The sequence below is a fragment of the Pongo abelii genome, chromosome 13 (genome assembly GCF_028885655.2).
Source record: "Pongo abelii isolate AG06213 chromosome 13, NHGRI_mPonAbe1-v2.0_pri, whole genome shotgun sequence".
NCBI lineage: Eukaryota > Metazoa > Chordata > Mammalia > Primates > Hominidae > Pongo > Pongo abelii.
Genome location: NC_071998.2, coordinates 91,152,432 through 91,167,962, shown reverse-complemented (window position 1 = coordinate 91,167,962; position 15,531 = coordinate 91,152,432). Strand labels below are relative to the sequence as shown.

General features: G+C 37.8%; 1 protein-coding gene across 6 annotated transcripts in view; it reads right to left on the bottom strand.

The window, feature by feature from the left end:
* The window catches only part of INVS (inversin), a 203,359-nt gene that overhangs the window by 176,452 nt on the left and 11,376 nt on the right, over nucleotides 1–15,531 (bottom strand). For 4 of the 6 annotated variants that reach the window (XR_008509888.2, XM_054520364.2, XM_054520363.2 and 1 more), the window contains one exon: nucleotides 2,672–2,838. Coding sequence is in view for 3 of the 6 variants with exons in the window: in XM_054520364.2 (XP_054376339.1) it covers nucleotides 2,672–2,838 (167 nt within the window). In the remaining 3 variants the exon portion in view is untranslated. Of the gene's footprint in view, nucleotides 1–2,671; nucleotides 2,839–15,531 lie in introns of those variants that run through there. The other 2 variants (XM_054520366.2, XM_054520365.2) reach the window with 2 other exon arrangements.

Below are 15,531 nucleotides of genomic sequence, written 5' to 3'. Positions count from 1 at the left end.
TGTGAGCCACTGCACCCTGCCAGATTCCTTCTTTTAATTATAATATTAAATAAAATATATATTTTTTTGAGACAGGGTCTCACTTTGTTATTCAGGCTGGTCTCAAACTCCAGGGCTCAAGCAATCCTTCCGCCTCAGCCTCCCAAGGAGCTAGGACTACAGGTGTGGGCCACTACACCCAGCTAATTTTTTTTGTTTTAAATAAATAGAGTCTCTCTATGTTGCCCTGGCTGGTCTCAAACTCCTGGCCTCAAGACAGCCTCTTGCCTGGTCTTTCTAAAGTGCTAAAATTACAGGTGTGAGCCACTGTGCTTGGCTGATTTCTTCTTTCATATCTTTAAGCATTCCATCAGTGGTTATTTTATATTGTGTCTCTAATGATGCCAATCCCTGATGTTTTTCATAGACTAAATCTGTTTGTTGTTTCTGCTGACTCTCATTCATAGTACATTGCTCCCTTATGAGTCTGGAGATCTTTCATTGTCAGTTCACATTTGGTTTATTTAATATGGGAAAATCCTGGAAGTTTAAGGTGAAGATGTTTTCTCTAAAGAGAATTTGTGCTTGTGTCTGTTTGGGGGCAAGGAGTATTACAGCCCTGGGACATATTATCTCCAACTATTCTTTGAAAATTATTTGTAGATCATTTACTATCTTATTCCTGACTGGTGTATACTATCTTTGATTTCTGAATGCTGGTGCTTTGTATAAAGCACAAATGAACTAACACAATACCCAGATTCAATTGGACACAGGAGAATACTAAAGAATTATTACTATCCCTTTCTGGGAATTCGGATCCATTACTGCTTTTGGCAAGCATGTAAAAACAAACAGCAACACAGAGTAAGGAAAGAAATGCATAATTATCAGATACTTGAAAGAACATGAAATCTGTTATGAAATCAACTATGTAAATACTGCCATATAAATCATAGTTCTATTTATTCTTCGATACTATGAAAAATTTATAATTAAAAAATCAAAGTAGAAACAAAAAAACAAAAGAAAACAATGCATAGTATCTAATGAAAAGATTACAGCTAACATGTCTGGTTGTACATTCCCCTTCTTTCAACCATCTTGGTCATATAATACTTCTACAGGATGTTATACTGTTGGATCATCAACTGAAATCCTCACTTGCTCCACCTAATCTACTTGACGTTAAGCTAGGTTCCTTCACTCTACATTTTTGAAGCTGAGTTTTACACCTAAGTCAATCATAATGAAAAATCTACAGGGTATCAAAGTCTTAATTTTGCAGCTTTTCCCAATCTGAACTATTTGCTTTTTTATGATAACAAGGTAAATGGAGTTACCTTTCTTGAGTGAATAATTTCATTAGCTGACAAGCCTAAGTGAAGGGTTATAAATACCTGAGCAGTAGTTAAAACTGAGATTGAAAATGAGGGAGATTTTTTTAGAAATTACTATAATAAAAACCAAATTCAAGAGAAGTAACTTTGAAAATAACCTGACAGACCTAACTGAGAAGCGCATATAACTAGCATATTCAGTAGTATAACTTAATGTCAGCCTCTTTTTATGCATTCAACTAATGAAAGATATTTTTCTAACCCCTTAATTAATTAGCTATATCTGGTTCACATTTTTAAATGGAAAATAACTCTAATAGTTCCCGCTGGATCTAACTCATTTTAATTGCTTTTTATTCAAAAAATACAGAAATCTAAAATAACAAAAAGAAAAATACCAGGCACTGGAAATCTATTTTATGGACCAAAATTTTATGGAAGAAAAATAGTTTTTAGGTGAATAAGTCTTTAACTAAATGTAGAAGCTTCCCATTTTATCTGTTTGATGGGTTTAATCTTAAAAATCTGAGCTCTTAATAATACATTTAAAAATGTGAAATCATTAATATTGGCAACATAGTTTTAGATTTTAAAAAGTTGAAAATACATTCAGAAAATAAATTTATTTTATGCTTCTTAATGCCACATATTTCAAGCGACATTTCAACCTTTTAAATTAAATTAAATTAATTAATTAATTAATTTAGAGACAGGGTCTTGCCCTGTCACTCAGGATGGAGTACAGTGATGTGAACTCAGTTCACTGCAGCCTCAACCTCCCAGGCTCAAGTGATCCTCCCGCCTGAGCCCCACAAGTAGCTGGGACTGCAGGTATGCGCCACCATGCCCAGCTAATTTTTTAATTTTTTGTAGAGATGGGGTCTCGCTATGTTGCCCAGGCTGGGATTTCAACTTTTTATAGTAAAAGTAATACTCATTAAGGAAAAAATTTTAAACAGTGAAAAGTAAAAAAATTCCATATATATTCCCCAAATTTAAACCCAACCACTATTAATATCTTTGAGTATTTCTTTTTGGTCTTTATTTTTTCCCTATACATAGATTGGTAACATAGTTTCATCACATTGTATATATAAATTTGATCACTTTTTTCCCAATAAACTTTAGATCACAGAATACATTCTACTGTTTGAGGTACCTGAAATGCAGCCGCTGATAGTTATCTGTGCTTTTACTCTCTGCAGCTTAAAGACAGCTTTTAGAGAAAATATATAAAACCTATGAGTCACGCATTTGAGACTTCTTTATTATCTGTCCATTGCATAGTTCCACTAATCAACTAGCAGACATCACACAAAACATTTACTCTTCAAGGAAATTTTACTTCTTACCTTCTGGGCTGCAAGATGGAGGGCTGTTCTCTGGCTATGGTCAGTTTTATTCACATCTGCTCCTGCCTTCAGAAGAGCATCTGCACAATCCAATCTGTCAGCCAACACGCAATACATAAGTGGTGTTCTCCCAAATTGATCTTCTTTGTCTTTAAGAGCAGAGTTTCCTATCAGGATAAGAAACAGATAGTGATATTTGATAATTGTTATTACTAATATAAGTAGGAACTACATTCGCTGTTTATTATCAAGCATTGTGCTAAATGCATTAAATATATCATCTTATTTTTACTTTTCCTGTGAAGTAGATATTACCATTGTCATATTATAGGAAACTGAGGCTCAAAGAAGTTAAGTAACCAGTCTATGTTCACACTGAAAGTAGGTGGGGCTAGAATTTAAACTGATGACTCAATCATATTATGCTGAACTAACATTTTGAGATACAGAGCTACTTATGTTCCTCCCTCACTCACTCTTGTCTTTTGAAACAAATATTTAATTAATGCCAATTGTACACTAGGCATTGTGGTATGTTTTATGAGTGATACAAAAATGAATCACAGACTGGGTGCGGTGGCTCACGCCTGTAATCCCAGCACTCTGGGAGGCCAAGGTGGGCAGATCACCTGAGGTCAGAAGTTCAAGACCGGCCTGACCAACATGGTGAAACCCAGTTTCTACTAAAAATACAAAAATTAGCCAGGCATGGTGGCAGGCGCCTGTAATCCCAGCTACTCCGGAGGTTGAGGCAGGAGAATTGCTTAAACCCGGGAGGCGGAGGTTGTAGTGAACCAAGATTGTGCCATTGCACTCCAGCCTGGACAACGAGAGTAAAACTCCATCTCAAAAAAAAAAAAAAAAAAAAAGTCACGGTTGATTTCCCTTTCTAGACAAGGTGACAAGATATAGCAAGTACATAGTATCCTCATCCTCCTGCTAATTACAACTAAAATCCCCAGGGCAAAAGGCAAAATAAATGACAGGCAGAGAAGGGAAGGCATCTTGGACTAGGAACTTTGGAAGTTGAGAGACAACCTGGTGGTAAGTTCCCTGAAGCGTTTTCTGTTTGTTTGTTTGCTTTTGCCTCCCATTATGGGCTAGAGTAGCCTATAATCCAGAAACACCAAGGTGCACAGATGCCAGATTTCTCAAGAGAAGTCTACTCTCTCTAGTAAAAAGACTGGGAGGCAGGTAACTCTGCCGAGTGAACCATTTGACTATGCTCTACTCAAAACACATACAATAAAAGAAACTGCACCTCTTTTCCCCACTGGACACTATAGAGACCGTTGGAAGGAGCCCTGTCGAACTATCAATGCCCCAAATTAAGCAAAGGATAGCAATGAGGTAGTATTTTACCCCTTTCCAACTAGAGAGTAGGCGATAGCAATATGGAGAGGACAAAGTTGGAGGAAGTAATTCTTTAAATTGGTACAAAAAGTCAGGACACTTTTGAGCAGCCCATGTGTGAAACTGGTCAGAATCAAGATAGCAAAATCTCTGAGAATTGAACTATAGTTAGATTATTGCCTTGGTTCTAAATGGGCCTGAGCAGTCCAGAGGTTGGGCAAACCAGAAGAGCCCTGCAAGATCTCTGAAAACTAACTTGAAATTTGAACCACAAAATCGAAAGAGAATGTTCATTCTAAACCTTGACAGATTGTCCGTTTACTAAAATAAGATATTTAAATAGGATCCAGAGTCTCATAATACAGAAAATGTCAAAGATATAATCCAAAATTATGAAACAACTCAAAAGTTTGGAAAATACTAATTTAAACAAGAAAAGATAATCAACAGGCACTGACACTGCGATGACACAGATATATTAGAATTATATGACAAGAATTTTAAAACAACCCTCATAAAAATGCTCCAACAATCAACTATGAACACTCATGAAACAAACAGAACATCAGGAATTAAAAAAGAGAAGCTGAATGTAAATATGTGAGAAAAATAATAGACTGTTTTTATCCTCTTTAGTTTTTTTATTTTTAATGAGGGTCTCACTGTGTTGCCCAGGCTGGTCTTGAACTCCTGGGCTAAAGCAGTCCTCCCTGCCTCAGCCTCCTGAGTAGCTGGGGCTACAGTGCATGCCCGGCTTATCCTCTTTAATTTTTAGAGTTATGTTTCGATGATTGAAAGCAAAGATAACCTTGCTGTATGATGTGGTTCTCAGTTTATGTAGAGGTGATTTTTAAGATAACTATATCAAAAAGAAGGGTAAAGGGACCTAATTAGTGATAAGGCTTCTATTATTGTATTCGAAGTGGAAAATACAGACTGTGATAAAATAAGTATACATATTCTAATACCTAGAACAATCATACACACGCACACACACACACACACGCACACACATACACACTCAGAAACAAATAAACAAAAAACCTCCAACGAAAACAAACTATACAAAGAGATTTATTTAAAAACACAATATAGACCCAGCAGGGTGGCTCACGCCTATAATCCCAACATTTTGGGAGGCTGAGGTGGGCAGATCACTTAAGGCCTGGAGTTCGAGATCAGCCTGGCCAACATGGCAAAAACCTGTCTCTACTAAAAATACAAAAATTAGCCGGGTGTGGTGGTGGCACATGCCTGTAATACCAGCTACTTGGGAGGCTGAGGCATGAGAATCACTTGAACCCAGGAGGTGGAGGTTGCAGTGAGCTGAGATTACATCACTGCACTCCAGCCTGGATAACAGAACAAAAACCACAATATAAGATACCACTTCACATACACTAGGATGGTTATAATAAAAAAGATACATAATAACAAGTATTAATGAGAATATAGAGAAATCAAAATCCTCATATACTACTGGTGGGAATCTAAAATGGTACAGTCACTTTGGAAAATATTCTGGAAGTTCCTCAAAACATTAAATAACCATTTGACCCAGCAATTCCACTCCCAAGTATGTACCCAAGAGAAATGAAGACATATGTCCACACAAAAACTGGTACGCAAATATCCATTGCAGTATTATTCATGACAGCCAAAAGGTGGAAATAATGCAAGTATCCATAAGCTGTTCATCAATTGACGAATGGTTAAACAAAATGTTGTATATCTCTACAGTGGAATATTATTCAGCAAAAGGAATGAAGATCTAGTATATGCTCAACATGGATGAACCTTGAAAACATTATGCTAAGCAAAAGAAGCCAGTGAAAAAATACCACATATTATATAATTATATTTATGTGAAATATCTGGCACTGGCATATCTATAGAGACAGAAAGTAGATGAGTAGTTGCCTAGGACTGGGGGTTGGGCACAAATTTGAAGAGTAACAGCCAAATGGTGAAGGGTTTCTCTGTGGGATAATGAAAGTGTTCTAATATCATTTGTGGTGATGTTTGCCCAACACTGAATTTACAAAATTACTCAAATGTATACTTTAAATTTTGAATTGTATGGTATGTGAATTATATCTTAATAAAGCATTACAAAAAGCTCTACCATATATAAATTAAAATGGAATACTAAAAATATTCAAGAAATGGAAAGGAGGACAGGAATGAAAAACAGAAGGAACATGCAGTATTCAACACAATAAATTGGAAATCTTAAATCTTAACATTCATAATTACATTAAATGTAAATGGTGTAAATACATCAACAAAAAGGCTGAGCTAAAAAAAGAAGACTCGATTAGGCTGGGCACGGTGGCTCATGCCTGTAATCCCAGCACTTTTGGAGGCCGAGGCGAGCGAATCATGAGGTCAGGAGATCGAGACCAGCCTGGCTAACATGGTGAAACCCCGCCTCTATTAAAAAACAGAAAAAATTAGCCGGGCATGGTGGCAGGCGCCTGTAGTCCCAGCTACTTGGGAGGCTGAGGCAGGAGAATGGCATGAACCCGGAAGACGGAGCTTGCAGTGAGCCAAAATCGTGTCACTGCACTCCAGCCTGGGTGACAGAGCAAGACTCTGTCTCAAAAAAAAAAAAAAGAAACTTACTTAAAATACAATAACATAGGAGGTTAAAAGTAAAAGAATTAGCAAGACTACAATAAATACTAATGAAATAAAAGCTGGAGTTAAGTATATTAATATCTAATAAGGTAAACTTTAGAGAAAAGACAATTACCAGAAACAAATAGACATATTATATAACAATAAAAGGGTCAATTCACCAAGAATACATAAAATTCCTAAATGTATACATACTAAATCACAGAGCTTCAAGATACAGGCAGCAAAAACTGATAGAATAGAAAGAAACACTTGAAAACACAATTATAATTGGTAACTTCAACACTCTTCTCTCAATAATTGCTAGAACCACTAAAATGAAAATCAGCAAGGACACAGAAGAACTGAACACCAAAATAAAGCAACAGGATCCAACTGGTATTTATTTAACACTTCATCTAATGACAGCCAGAAACTCAATCTTTCAAAATACCCATGGGACCTTGACCAAAATATACAATATACTGGGTCATAAATGAGTACTAACAGATTTAAAGAATTGAAGACATACAAAGTGTATTATCAGATGACAGTGTAATTAAACTAGAAATCAATAACAGAATGATAACAAGAAATAATAAAATATTTAAGATAATCCATGGGTTAAAGAGAAAATCTCAAGGGAAATTAAAAAGCATAATTAAATGAATAAAAACATATTGTTGTGAGGTTCTTGCACCACACATGAGGGAAGCTTAGAAGGAAATATATAGTAATGAATGCTTTTAATTAGAATAGAAGAATAGTTTCAAATCAATTATCTATGCTTCTACCTTAGAACACTAAAACAGAAGAGCAAATTTAACCCAAAACAAGCAGAAGGAAGTACATAAGAAAAATAAGAACAGAGAGCAATTACATTAAAATCAGAAAAAAATAGAGAAAATCAATGAAGCTAAAAGTTGGTTCTTGGAAAATTAAATTAATAAATCTCTAATCAGATTGATCATTAAAAACAGAGCTGACACAAATTCCCAATATCAAGAACTACATCACTACAAAGCCTGCAGATATTAAAAGGCAAATAAGAGAATGTCATAAGCTATAAACTCACAATTTAAGTGAAATGGATAAATTCCTTGGAAGATATACTCCTTCGAAGTCCACTTAAGATACAGATACTCTCAACAGTACTTGTGGTAGGATAATTCTAAGATGGCATCCAAGACTTCCAGCCCCTGGTATACATGCCCTGTATGATCCCCTCCTCTTGAGTGTGGGCAGAACTATGATGTCACTCCCACGATTAGATTTTGTTATGTGGCAAATATGAAGGGATTTTGCAGATGTAATTAAGTCTCTTAATCATTTAACTTCAAGTTAATCAAGAGAGATTAGTTTGGGTTGCTTTCACCTAATCAGGTGAGTCTTTCAAAAGAGTGTCTAGAGGTCCGAGGTAGAAATTGTAGAGATTTGAAGCAGCAGAGACACTTTCCTGCTGGCCTTGGAGAAGCAAACTGCCATAAATTTTAAAATTGTACAAAAAAAACTGTAGTCAACTTGTTCACCACTATTTGTTGGAGTTAAGGTTTTCAGGCTCTTTCTGGACTACATAGTTCTTTCCAGGGTACCTTGTAGCAATTTGAGAGTTCAGCAACACATTCTGCTGGGACTAAAGATCCACAAGGAGCTTAGAGCTATGACTAGACCATTGATTGACTCATCACAAATGTACACCTTGATCCCAGAGCCTTCACAAATGCTCACCAAAGAAAGATTCCCAGGATGATTCAGAGGCCTCTCATAACTTCTGCTCCAAAACGTTAATAAAGAACCTTGATAACTTGATTCTCCACCCAGGTACCAAATTCCCTTCCCCTCCACCAGAAGGTTCACCCCAACAACAAGATAGAAAAGCAAAGACTTTCCAGGACATAAGAGATGGTTTGCCTTACAGGAGGAGAGGAAAAAGGACATCGTTATTTGTGGAAAGAAAGGATGGTAAAACTGAGATACCTGTTACTCAACAGATTTTTCTCAGCTTAAACGAGCGCTAACAAATATTGGGCCTAAGAGGGTTCAGAATGAATCAAGAATTGAACCATTCAAATGTGGCTGCAGTTTCCACATGTATCATAGATGGGATCCTTCTGAGAATGCTAGAATAGGAAATTATGATAATGAGCTGATTTAGTCATAAACTTTATTCTTGTACTTTTCTTTCTTGCTGGCAAATTTATGCAGCAGTCTATGCTAGGATAGACTGTATACCAACAATAACCTATGATGAGTGATGTCTTTTTCTTCTTGTATCTTTTCCTTCTTACCTTGATAGCAGTAATTTATAAGGAATCTGTGTAAGTTTGAATGTATTTGAATAACTTGAATATACTTTAGCTCTACTTTTTTATTTGAACCCAAAGCAGCACCAATAAGTCTGAATTATTCTCGGTGCTGGGATTACAGGCATAAGTCACCACACAGGGCTCCCATATGTTTTAGAACCTAAGTCAGTGAGATGAATCCCAAAATCTAGAATTTGAAGCAAGGTATGTGGGGAAAGAATGAAAAGAAAACATTGAGAAGTTTGACTAGAGCATAACTAATTAGATTTTCTGGTTTTTAAAAATTTGAATTATATTAAAAGGAAATTTCAACATGCTATTTTTTCAATTTTCAGTAACAAATAAATGTGCATATAGAGAAACAATAAAGTTGACATATTTAAGTACCTTAAAAAAAGTGAATTCTGGACCAGGTGCAGCAGCTCACGCCTGTAATCCCAACACTTTGGGAGGCTGAGGCAGGCAGATCACCAGATCAGGAGATCGAGACCATCCTGGCTAACATGGTGAAACCCCGTCTCTACTAAAAAATACAAAAAAATCGCCAGGTGTGGTGGCGGGCACCTGTAGTCCCAGCTACTCGGGAGCCTGAGGCAGGAGAATGGCGTGAACCTGGGAGGCAGAGCTTGCAGTGAAGCCGAGATTGCACCACTGCACTCGAGCCTGGGTGACAGAGTGAGACTCTGTCTCAAAAAAAAGAATTCTGCCAATGTGCAGTGGGGAGAGAATCCTAAATCTCAGATGAGACCTTAGCCCTGGCTGACACCTTGACTGCAGTCTTGCGACACCACGAGCAAAAGCCTCAGCTTGAGCGGTGTCTAGATGCCTGATATACAGAAACTGAAGTAATAAATGTTTGTTGTTTGTAAGTTAAGTTTGTGTTAATTTGTTATACAGCAATAAAAACCTAATATAGTACTTTATTAAAAAATTAAATTCATAGTTAATCCCCACTATAAGGTACTACTAAGAATAATTTGTTAAAAACTTCCCAGAGCAATCTTTGTAGAAATGAATGTGCAGTTTTAAAATTATTATGGAAAGGCAAAAGAAGTAGAAGAATAAAAAGTTTTTGAAGAAAAGAACAAAGTTGAAGAACTCACATTGCATGATATCAAGGCATATTGTAAACCCACAGTAATGAAGAGAATGTGGTAGTGGCAAAGAAATAGACTCATAGACCAATAGAACAGATTTGAGAGTATGTAAATAGACACACACAGACATGATCAACTGACTCTGACAAAGATGCAAAGGCAAACCAATAGATAATCTTTTAAATAAATGGTGCTGGAAAGGCCAGGCATGGTGGCTCATGCCTGTAATCCGAGCACTTTGGGAAGCCAAGGTGGGTGGATCACCTGAGGTCAGGAGTTTGAGACCAGCCTGGTCAACATGGTGAAACCCCATCTCTACTAAAAGTACAGAAATTAGCCAGGTGTGGTGGTGTGCACCTGTAATTCCAGCTACTCAGGAGACTGAGGCAGGAGAATTGCTTGAACCTGGGAGGCAGAGGTTGCAGTGAGCCGAGATCATGCCACTGCACTCCAGCCTGGGCAACAGGAGTGAATAATAATAATAATAATAATAAATGGTGCTGGAAAAATTTGGCATTCATATACAAAAACAAAAACATATACAAAAACAAAAACAAACCCAAAGCTTTCAACCTATATTTTGTATGTTAGTCAGTTCAAGCTGCTATAACCAAGTACCATAGACTAGGAGGCTTATAAAAAACAAAAATTGGGGCTGGGTGTGGCGGCTCATGCCTGTAATCCCAGCACTTTGAGAGGCTGAGGCGGGCGGATCACTTGAGGCCAGGAGTTCAAGACCAGTCTGGCCAACATGGTGAAACGCTGTCTCTACTAAAAATACAAAAATTAGCAAGGTGTGGTGGTGGGCGTCTGTAATCCCAGCTACTCAGGAGGTTGAGGCAAGAGAATCGCTTGAACCCGGGAGGTGGAGGTTGCAGTGGGCTGAGATACTGCCACTGTACTCCAGCCTGGGCAACGAAGTGAGACTCTGTCTCAACAACAACAACAACAAAAATTGGCTGGGAATGGTGACTCCTGCCTGTAATTCCAGCACTTTGGGAGGTTGAGGCAGGAGGATCACGTGAGGCCAGGGGTTCAAGACCAGCATGGCCAACATGTCCTTTGTAGGGACATGGATGAAGCTGAAAACCATCATTCTCAGCAAAGACAAAAAACCAAACACTGCATGTTCTCATTCATAGGTGGGAATTGAACAGTGAGAACACTTGGGCACAGTAAGGGGAACATCACACACCGGGGCCTGTTGTGGGGTGGGGGGACAGGGGAGGGATAGCATTAGGAGATATACCTAATGTAAATGATGAGTTAATGGGTGCAGCACACCAAGATGGCATATGTATACATACGTAACAAACCTGCACGTTGTGCACATGTACCCTAGAACTTAAAGTATAATAAAAAAATATATAAAATAAAAATAAAATAAAAAAAGAAATTAAAAGGTGGCCAAAAGGTTTTAATAGACATTTCACTAAATAAGCATATGAAAAGACTCTCAACATTATTAATACACAGGGAAGTGTAAACTTAACCTATAATGCGATACCACTGCACATCTATTAGAATGGCTAAAATGAAAACAATCAAAAGCAAACTTCACAATACCAAATACTGTTAAGGATGTAGAACCTAGTTGTAGAACTATTAATAGAACTCTCAGCCATTGTTGGTAGAAATGCAAAATGGTATAGCTACTATTAAAACTGTAGCCTAATAATTATGGCCTAATAATTTTTCACTTAAGTGTTTACTCAGGAGAAATAAAAGCATGAAAGTTTAAGTTAATATAAAAACTTGTATGTGAATATTTACGGCAGCTTTATTCATAATTGCTAAACACTGGAAACATCCCAATTGTCCTTCAACGGGAAAACGAGAAAATAATCTGCAGTACATCCATACAATGGAATATAGCTCACTAATAAAAAGGAATGAACTCCTGATCCACTCAACAACATGGAAAATTCTCAAATGCCTTATGTCAAGTGAAAGAAATCCACTTCACCAGGCACAGTGGCTCACGCCCATAATCCCAGCACTTTGGGAGGCTGACGGGGGGAAGATCCCTTGAAGCCTGGAGTTTGAGACCAGCCTGGGCAACATGGCGAAACCCCATCTCTACAAAACACACACACACACACACACACACACACACACACACACACACACACACACACACACACACACACACACACACACACACACACACACACACACACACACACACACACACACACACACACACACTCTTAGCTACTCAGGAGGCTGAGGTGGCAGGATCACTTGAGCCTAGGAGGTCGAGGCTGCAGTGAGTCATGATTGTACCACTGCACTCCAGCCTGGGAGACAAAGTGAGACTCTGTCTCAAAAAAGAAAGAAATCTGCCTCAAAGGGTATATATATCATGTGACACATTGGCATAGGATTGTGGAAAAGTTAAAACTATAGAGACAGAAAACAGACCAGTGGTTACCAGGGACTGGAATATGTGGAATATGGGGAGAAACTGGCTACAAAAGGACACAGTTCTAACATTTTGGGGCATGATAGAATTGTTCTATATCTTGATGGTCATGGTGATGACATGATTATATATTTGTCAAAATTAAATAACTGTATACGAACAAGGGTGAAATTTACTGTATTATATACCTCAAAAAATTTTAGTTAAAAACAATAACTACAAAAGATGCCATGGCTCCAGCCATGTACTGTAAGTGAAAAAAATGTTGCCACTTTTGTTACGGATAATCATCAAGTATTCATCTCTTACTAGCTGAGGGTAATTACATCTGGGTTGAACAAGAGGGAAGCCAGTTACTTCTAAGGTATCTGGCCTGAACTGTGCTAATGGAGGAAGTGAGAAGACAAAATAAAGTGTTTTCTTTGGAAAACAGAATGCTAGAAATGTCAATGGGTACAGCTGGATATAAGGAATAAGTTTTGGTGTTCTATTGCACAGTAGGGTGACTATAGTTAACAATACTGTATTGCGTATTTCAAAATAGCGGGAATTTTGAATGCTCTCACCACAGAGAAATGATAAATGTTTGAGTTAATGCATATGCTAAATACCATCATTTGATCATTATACAATGTATACATGTATTATAACATCACAGTCCACCCCCATAAACACATACAATCAGTATGTATCAATTAAAACTAAACAAACAAACAAACAAACAAAAAAGACACCAGATAAATGCCTGGGTTGTTTTGGGCATGAAACTAAGCTACTGTTTTAGTTTGAAATACTTCAGCATACATTTTAATCTTGGACACGCTGGGACCCAGAAAGACTTCCTAGCTTTTCAGCAATTTACTTCACTGGTAAAAAGCAAGAAAGGTCATTGCTCTGGAAATTTGAAAGAGCCTTACAGATGTATTCAGGTTGTGTATAACTCCTAGAGGAGGCAGATATTCTTTTTCAGAACTTTTTTGAAGATGGAGGCAAATTTTGCATTGGATTCAACACATCTGATAACAGACGCCCTTATGCACAAGGCTCTGTGTAGTACAACAGTATATTCTTTGTACTAGAGCCTTCAAAATCTAATCTAGAAGATTCCAAAGATTCTATCACTGTATTTATAGATAAAGATTTATTTAAACTGAAACTCATTAACAGAACTAAAATGTAGTACAAGAGCATGTTCCTTTTATCAGTTTGAGTCCTTCTGGAGTCAAAGTGATACTTATAGAGAATATGCCATAATGAGACTACTCTCTAGTTGTCTTTCATGATTAAAGGGCAGTCTCTACTGGCATCTTGTTAGGTTAAGCAAAGATAGTAGTAGCTAGTATTAGTAAGATAACAGTAATTCATTTACACTTTCTGCCTAGAGAGACATTCCTCCTTAGAAGCTTTACCAAGGGAGAGGATTAGGAACTATGGTCACAAGAATAAGTGCTGAGAAACAGAGGCCATCTCACATTCTGGGATAATCCTAACTCGAGCTTGTCCAACCTGTGGCCTGTAGGCCACATGTAGCCCAGGAAGGCTTTTAATGCTGCCCAACACAAATTCATAATTTTTCTGAAAACATTATGAGATTTTTTTTTGCGATTTTTTTTTTTTTTTTTAGCTCTTCAGCTATTGTTAGTGTTAGTGTATTTTACGTGTAGCCCAAGACAATTCTTCTTCCAATACCCAGGAAAGCCAAAAACTTGAACACCCCTGTCCTACCTGATTCGGCTCCTCAGGGTCAAAGCAGAGTCAGCATCACGGGGTTAATAGGCAACTCACCTTCTAGGACACAGAACTTTAGCTCAATCCCGTCCTCTTCCTAAGTCTTATGTAAAATACAGGGAAACTTCAAGCCTTCTGTTTGTTCCCTGACATACATTGTTTCTGTGTAACCGATATATGTATTTCCCAGAAGAGAAGATGTTACTGGGTTATGTCACCACGATCCAATATTTTGTGCCTATAAGGCAAAATTTGTCTGTTTGAGGAAACTGAAAGTATACATCCCCTGGCTGAGTGTGGTGGCTCATGCCTGTAATCCCAGCACTTTGGGAGGCTGAGGCGGGTGGATCACCTGAGGTCAGGAGTTCAAGACCAGTATGGCCAACATGGCAAAACCCTGTCTCTACTAAAAATACAAAAATTAGCTGAGCATGGTGGCATGTACCTGTAGTCCCAGGTACTCGGGAGGCTGAAGCAGGACAATCACTTGAACCCGGAAGGCAGAGATTGCACCACTGTACTCCAGCCTGGGTGACAGAGTGAGACTCTGTCTCAAAAAAGAAAGAAAGAAAGTATATATCCCCTAAATGATTAGAAAAAGCAGCATTCAACCTCACTTAGGTCCTGTCTTGAGTAGCTCTAGGAGGACAGTGGCTTCATGGTTAGTTTCTGAATAATGAGGGTACCATTAGGTTCTGGGCTTTCTGGCCTAACTGAGCGAGGTCTGTGCCTTTATCTATCCACCCTACTCTCTTCCTTAGTTTCCTCACTTATAATATTCAGCTAATACTTGTCCAATCAACACTGTAACTTGTTTGATGATCCAATAAAACAATGTATTGTTTGGAAAAAATTGGTAATTGTAACATGTTGTACAAACGTAGAGCTTATGATGTTAACTAACATTCACTGGATGGCAGTGCATTTAAATTTGCATTCCTGTCAGGAACAGTTAATATAGAAAGCAGCTGGCTACTGTGCTGTGTTGTGCTAATTATTCTGGCAACTGTGGAGATGGCCTCTAATCCATGACCAATTGGTGCTTGCTCAATTGTGGCTGGCATTCTGCATGTGCTCTGTCTCAAAACAGTCCAGAAAGCTGAGCTGGAAGCATGACTGGAAAGCCACTGCTCTACCGCATTCAGTTATTTTAAGGCTTGTTGAAGCATAAGAGTACGTATGGTTAATGGGCTGGTATGTGCAGAAACCAGAGCACCAACTCTAGCAGTTAGAGGAAATGACTGTCACTTGCAGTTATAGTTGTGCTAGTCTGCACAATAGCTGCAGCAACACAATGCCCAATACAAGTAAGAAGAGTAGTCTCTATTTATA